The sequence below is a fragment of the Formica exsecta genome, unplaced genomic scaffold (genome assembly GCF_003651465.1).
Source record: "Formica exsecta isolate Colony F162 unplaced genomic scaffold, ASM365146v1 scaffold262, whole genome shotgun sequence".
Classification (NCBI taxonomy): Eukaryota; Metazoa; Arthropoda; class Insecta; order Hymenoptera; family Formicidae; genus Formica; species Formica exsecta.
The window spans coordinates 44,902-51,876 of record NW_021849885.1 but is presented as its reverse complement, the minus strand read 5'-3'; the positions used below and the strand labels follow the sequence as shown (position 1 = coordinate 51,876).

Here is a 6,975-nt window from a genome sequence, read left to right as displayed (position 1 = left end):
GTTTGCTTGGCAAAAACAACCAAATATTTGTGCAGTACATAAGTTTTTAGAACCGGCGTTCAAGCGAATTAAATTGCTTTCAAATGACGTATCAATTGAAATTACTTTTGAAAATTTTCGATGGATGGCATTCTTGAGTTATTGAATACTGCTAATTTTACTCAATGTGATTCGGTAATAAGCTTCCGTAATCGTATACGCCATTCTTGGCGCGATCTTGGCGTCTAGAATAGACGGATTATTTTTGAAAACGCATTGAGAACTATTTGTGGCCAAGGATAAATATATCGACAATCGTTATATGATTAAAAGTCAATGTTTCTTTCACAGTGTTGGTGCGTTGTCTGCGTAGCGCAATCAAATCGTAAAGAGATCGGACAAAATTCAAGTTTCAAAGAAGTATTTGATTGTAATTACATTTTATTCGAGATTATTTTATTATAAAGACATATCGATAATTAAAAATATTAACAGAGAGATAAAAGTTCGATATAGAGTAAGAAATTCTTTATTGTTGCTTCAATGAAATCGAACATCCGACAATCGCGATTTCAATAACATGTAGACATGTGTAAGAGCGTGTTACGGAAATAATGGGGTGATCCTGTGGTTGCCCAGGGTGACGTTTAAATGCGCATAGTCAAGTAGACTGGTGGTCCATATACTGACGTGCACGCACGCACACACGCATTTACCCGCGCACACAAACACATACATTCGATCGGACCTACAAATACACGGATATCCGCGGAGACCCGAGATATCTAACCGGAGCCGGAAGATAGAGTGTATCCTAACGATCGGTCTTGTCTGAATAATTCTCGGATAAGTTTCGTACGTGTGGAGAAAGTGAAGTCGCGTTTGCATCTCTACAACCTTATTACAGATCGCGCTCCATAGGTAGAAATTTACTAGAAATGTCGCCGACACGTTTCGCCTCCGCAACTTTTTGAGAACTATGTTTTCTACGGTGCATTCGCGATAACAGACAAACTACTTTTGATTATTCTCTGTTCATAATAAATGATGAGAAGATGAGTACGTATAAAATAAAAACAAAGAGAATCACAATTAAAAAAAAAACCATCATAGCAAAATAATTGGTGCCTGTTTAACATGATAGGAATTTATTCGCTACCTTCCTCCGTTCATCTCCTTCACGTCACTACAGTGTTTCAGAGAAACTATGTTTCAAGCGTTTCTCTTGACGCTGATATTATATTACACGGAAAAATGCTTTGTAAGCGCTACTACCAAGCTGCTGTAGCTAACGTGGTAACCAACAAGAAAACAACACAGCTTCGTGTCGTAGCTTCTGACGAACAATTTGGCCATGAGCCAGTCTGATTTCTGGGGCTAACGACATTGGAATATTTGTCGAGTAACTCGTCCGACTATAAAAGACGTTCGCGTTCCGAGGTTTGCAGGAACAGAAGTAAAAATACATACGACGTATTATTGGTCTGTACATATTTTCTGAGAAAAACTAATATTCGAAATAAGAAACTCGCATTATAATTGAATATTATTTATACTAATTTCATTACGCGTAATGAACATAGTATAATATCCGACCATATTGTCCAGTCCTATACATATCGGATTACAATATCAGATTGTATGCATAATTATTGACTCATTGAGTGCAAAATAGTTGCCGAATCTATATATTAATAGGAATTATTGGTTGACCGAAATAAATCTACATTAACAATTACATTGTTATCTGAAATCAGTCAGTGAAATTAATCTGCTGGTTCATCCAATGCATTTGATATCTCTACGTGTAAATACAATATCTTAAGAGAGAGAAAGAGAGAGAGAGAGAGAGAGGGAAACTATATTCTGATGCGGTACTCATTGATTTTATCAATTCATTAAAAACACATTCTTTTTCTCTTTTCTGATACCAACAGGTTTTTTTATCTACCATTTTATAATATTACTATTAATTATTGATTATTCACAATAAGAAGAAAATTTACTTTCTTGTTTCAGGATATAATACAGAAAAGTAGCAACTTTTATACTATGTTAATAAGAAATGCAAATAAGATTTAAATTGTATGAATCATAAAATTAACAAGCGTTTGTGCAAAAAAGATCCCTAGATAATATTATGCCGGCGAGCGTGTAAAGTTTCCATTCTCTAATATAACTATTCGAGCATCTCTATCAAGCTTTATCTTTAGAAATTTCACGAGCACGGCTATCAAATTCTCTTCCCGTCTTCCTTCCGTACCGTCCCTCATTTACTTAACATATATAAGTGTGTTCGCTAACGGTTCACCGCGTTTGGCTTCTCTTGTTTCAGCTGACAAAGGTATGCTGCTGAAGCTTGACTTTCGGGATGAGTTCAAACTGGAAGACAGTCCGGGTTGCCGTTTCGATTTCCTCGAGGTACGTGACGGCCAGTACGGTTACTCTAATCTCCTCGGCAACTTCTGCGGGACGAATTTTCCCCCCGAGATCACATCGAAGACACGATATCTCTGGCTGCGATTCCGCAGCGATGAGAACATTGAGGGCAAGGGTTTTAAGGCTGTGTGGAACATGATACCGAGACCGACCCATCGTAAGTCTCAGAATCAACAAAGTTTCTATACCTCGCGAAAACTTTCCTTCTACATTTTTGATTAATTTTCATTGGAATTTAATTTCAAGCGTAAACCAATAATTACTAAATTTTTATAACAACAAATAAACAATAAGTAATAACATGTGTTACGTTGTTTTAAAAAAAGAATATTCTAAAAAATATTTTAATAAGTGTCTTAAATTGTTTTCTTGTGTAAGTAACAATTTCTACGTTATATAATAGCCATATATATATATATATATACAAACACATCTATTTCCAATTTATTTTAAACATTTAAAAATTGACAAATATTTTTGAGAAAAATTGTTTTGGGAGATTTTCTTACTGGATCTATTGAGATCATAAATTTTATTATGTGTCTAGTCGCTTCTGCTTCCTTCTTCTTTGCATGTGCCAAGAAATAGTTTCTGCCATCGGTTCCATCGGAGTCGGATCTACTGTCGGTTATTCTCTTCTCGAGATCCGAGGCTCATATATCCTTTGAATCCTTAACCGCGGATCATTAAACCGATCGATAATAAGTTCGAGATCTTACCTTAGATCTTTTTGCTTTTCATGCTTATGTTCATAATTCTCGTAAACGCGACGTGAAAAAATTCGTTACTAAAGTAATTAGCCTAACATAACATATTTGTTCGTGCTAATCTAATAACTCGCAGTCACACCTTAATTGGTGCCAAATAAAAAATAACCGTGCAGAACACGCCATTTATTCAAAGCGAATAATTAAAAATTTTAAAATAAAGAAAGAAAACAACGAAATTTTTCATGTAAAAAAAACAAAGAAAAAAGATAACATCCATGTTTATAATAATATAGAGAAAAAATAATAATAAAACGGAAATGCTTCAATTTGATATTAACATATATATCGTTATAATTGCCCGATTGAAATCAAATTAAATTAAGTGAATGCAATTTCTCGTCGCGATCGTGTTGTAGCGAGACAGAGAAAAGAAAGAAAATTGGAGATAGAATAATGAGCGTGATGACAATTGAATACAATTCGGGGACGAATATATTGATTGTGAATATTCAAGGATTTTCATCGAGTGTTCTTATTCAGAAAATTACGAGACACTTCGGAAATAGATGGCCTGCGACAGTAAGAGCTGTGCAGCCGCGACCGAGACCAAAATTAATTCATAGTCAAGCAGGAGAACGAAGAGGAAGGTCTATGAATACACGGAATACAAACGCGATGGTTCTGGTCTTAACCGGGCGTCGTCCTTAAATCGATATACAGTTTATATAGTAGAGACGGGTGCGGCTAGTGCGTCGAAATACTGAACTTTTTATCTCGCAATTGTGTGATTAACTCATTCGTTACAAAATTTCAATATTGATGCCCAGTATTAAAACATTTCAAATTGCAGACGCTATTTTTTTAATATTGTCATTATCGTATTTTTGTTAGTAAATATTTATATTACACAATATTTTTAATTAAGAAAAATTAATGAAATACGTATCAAAAATCAATGCTACGCTTTATTTTTTATGTGTTATGTATTTTTAAATATTAAAAAATTGTAAAGAAAAGAATAAAGCAATATAATATTGCATATTGAACAGACATATTAACGATATCTTATGGTTTCACGACAATTAAACTGTCTTTTAATGTCCAATTGTTTTTAGATATTTAATATCCAATCCACCGCTAATTTTTATTTTAAACTGCCCAATTTGTTTTACATTAATTTTTGTTATAAAGCATTTGTTCTATTATTAAAGGTATTACTTGTTTTAATAATATTTTGCGAACAAATTTTGGCAAAAAAATGATACTCTCGCTAGAATCGAATTTTTAACATTCGACGGATTTAATATCACGTTGCTATGATTTTTCTATACAAAGATATCGTTGATTGTATCCAGTCACGATCGAGAAACTAAGGCTACTATACTGTGACTACTTGTCGAGCATGCGTGTGATAAATAGTTGTCTGGGGATTGGTATGTAACAGCATACCATATGCATAGAGTGGTATAGCTTTCATTCATTATTTATGGAAAAAACTATCTAAGTGCGTTAGCTCAGCAAAAATTTACATAAAAGTGGGAAACAAAAATAAATCTTCTGCGCTTATATATCTTATTACGTGCACGAATATAGTTTTTATAATGCACAGTAAAGAGTATTATAAAATAATATATTACAAAGAGATCATATATTAAGAAAAGTAGCTTTTCATCATATATTATCATCTTGTTAAGCTCAATAAATTTTTAAATTCTTCTATAGCATATTCTCTCTCTCTCTCAATCAATATTAGATAATTTTTATTATATTAAATCTCTCTCCAAATAATATAATATAATGTAATGACATGAATATATATAAATATTAATACACACGCGCGAACATTGACATGTGAACCTAGGGAAAGTGTAGAACTATAATAGGTGTGATTCACAGCGGGTGTGCCACCAGAACCAGAACCGTGCATAGTTAACGTGACGGGTGCGCAAGCGATAATTCAAAGCAGCGACGTCAAAGGCAGGATGACCCTGGCCGAGAAAGAGGGTTTGCCGGTGGATTGCATGTGGATTATTCGAGTGAAAGAAGGATGGAAGGTAAGAGATATTTTGTAGTATCTCTTTAATATATTTTTATGAATTTATAAATTGAAGAACAAAGTATATTGTTGCACGTTGTCGAAAGTTTAATATCGACGAGTTAAAGTATACAAAGCATTTCTTTCAATACTTCTCTACCGCCGTATAATGTTGCAATTTTTATTTGATTCTAGTACACTTTACTACGGTATTCAATCGATGCGAATGTTTGTTATTGGCCTGCAGCAACGTGATTTCAAATGGCATTTTGTTCAAAGTAACGCATTTTTGAATGATTTACAATCGGTCTCTGTGTCGCCGTAGCGCGGAAATATAACGGTTTTACGTGTGAAATACTTTGTTTATAGTATATCGGCTTACAGTATCCGTTACAAAATTTACATCGCGACAGATAACGGCATATGCTTCAACGTAGAAGAATTCTTTAGTTTGCAAAACTTTGTTATTAAAATTATAAATGAAGACCCCTATTTCTTTCGAGCGTCTTCTAGAACTATGTATAAAGTTTTTCCCGGCATGACAAAACCCGTGGGCAAAGAAGCTGTATTCTCACGCGTACTTTTTATGAGCTACGACATTGTCGAAAAGTTTCACAAGCTTCAGGCTCAAGCCCGATACGTTATGCATACCTGAGAATTCTTTGCGGGTACTTGGCATTTTTCGCGGTTTTCGGCGCACCTTCGAAATCATTTTGGCATCACTTTGAAAGCATTTCACGGCTGTTTTGTTTTACGACAATATGTGGCTACGTTGTTTAATGGAATTTTTTGAATGGTCAGTCTATTCCTCGGCCTCGGTTGCCAAAGGGTAATGAAAATCAGGGATAAGTGCATGCGCATGTTTGTATACATGCGTACATATATATTGAATTGTGTATGTGCGCGTGTGTGCGCGCTTAAAAAAGTGGGAACACGTTGAATTTTCAGATCCAGCTGGCGTTCCCAGATTTTAAGCTACAGCGACCGAATGAGTGTGACGCCAACTTTATCGACATATTTAGGGAAACAACGGATATGTTCTCGAGGGAGAAGAATTTTTGTAGCAGCGTGGCCGATCCTACTACCATTCGCGGCAGTATCGCCCATTTAAGATTCTATGCGGAACCGAAGGCTATAAACAGCACCTTCGAAGCGGTGATGACCGCCTTTAGAGATAAGGATAGTGATAAAGGTGAGTCTTTTCAAACACACACAATAATAGATACATATATTTCCGGCTAAATGCATTTTTGAAATGACACACATAGACACGCAATCATGAATTTGTCATTAAAATTTCTATTTTTATATCGATTAATGTCATACAATGCATATTAAATTAAAACGCTATCACAAATTTATTATTAAATATTAAAGCATATAAAAGCTGAAAGAGAAATACTAAATTGTGGCACAAAGCGCACAATTATCAATTTATGACCGTGAATTTAACATTTACTGTGCATTTTTATAGTAATCATTAGCAATATTTTTATGCTAACGATAAGTATATATAATAATTTTTTTAATATTTTTATTTTAATCTTTTTTGCATAGTTTATATTTTATGTTTAATAATTATTGTGTTATCAAAAGTTAATATTATTAAAATAAAATATCTTATAGGAAGCTATTTATATGCATGAATAATTTTATAATTATGAAAGTGAAAAGTTAATTAATTTTCAACAGTAATTATATTAGATACATTTATCAAAAACGTAATATATAACGTAATATATTGTGCTAATTAAATTACATTTAAAAGCTCTTTATATATATATATATAAATAATACGAGAGCCATGATAAA

At 33.6% G+C, this 6,975-nt stretch overlaps 1 protein-coding gene across 1 annotated transcript in view; it reads left to right on the top strand.

Moving 5' to 3' along the window:
* LOC115236911 overlaps positions 1-6,975 on the top strand; it is a 60,817-nt gene that overhangs the window by 29,647 nt on the left and 24,195 nt on the right. The window contains exons 6-8 of the mRNA XM_029809643.1: positions 2,315-2,575; positions 5,025-5,182; positions 6,112-6,355. Coding sequence (XP_029665503.1) covers positions 2,315-2,575; positions 5,025-5,182; positions 6,112-6,355 — 663 coding nt within the window. The remainder of the gene's footprint in view (positions 1-2,314; positions 2,576-5,024; positions 5,183-6,111; positions 6,356-6,975) is intronic.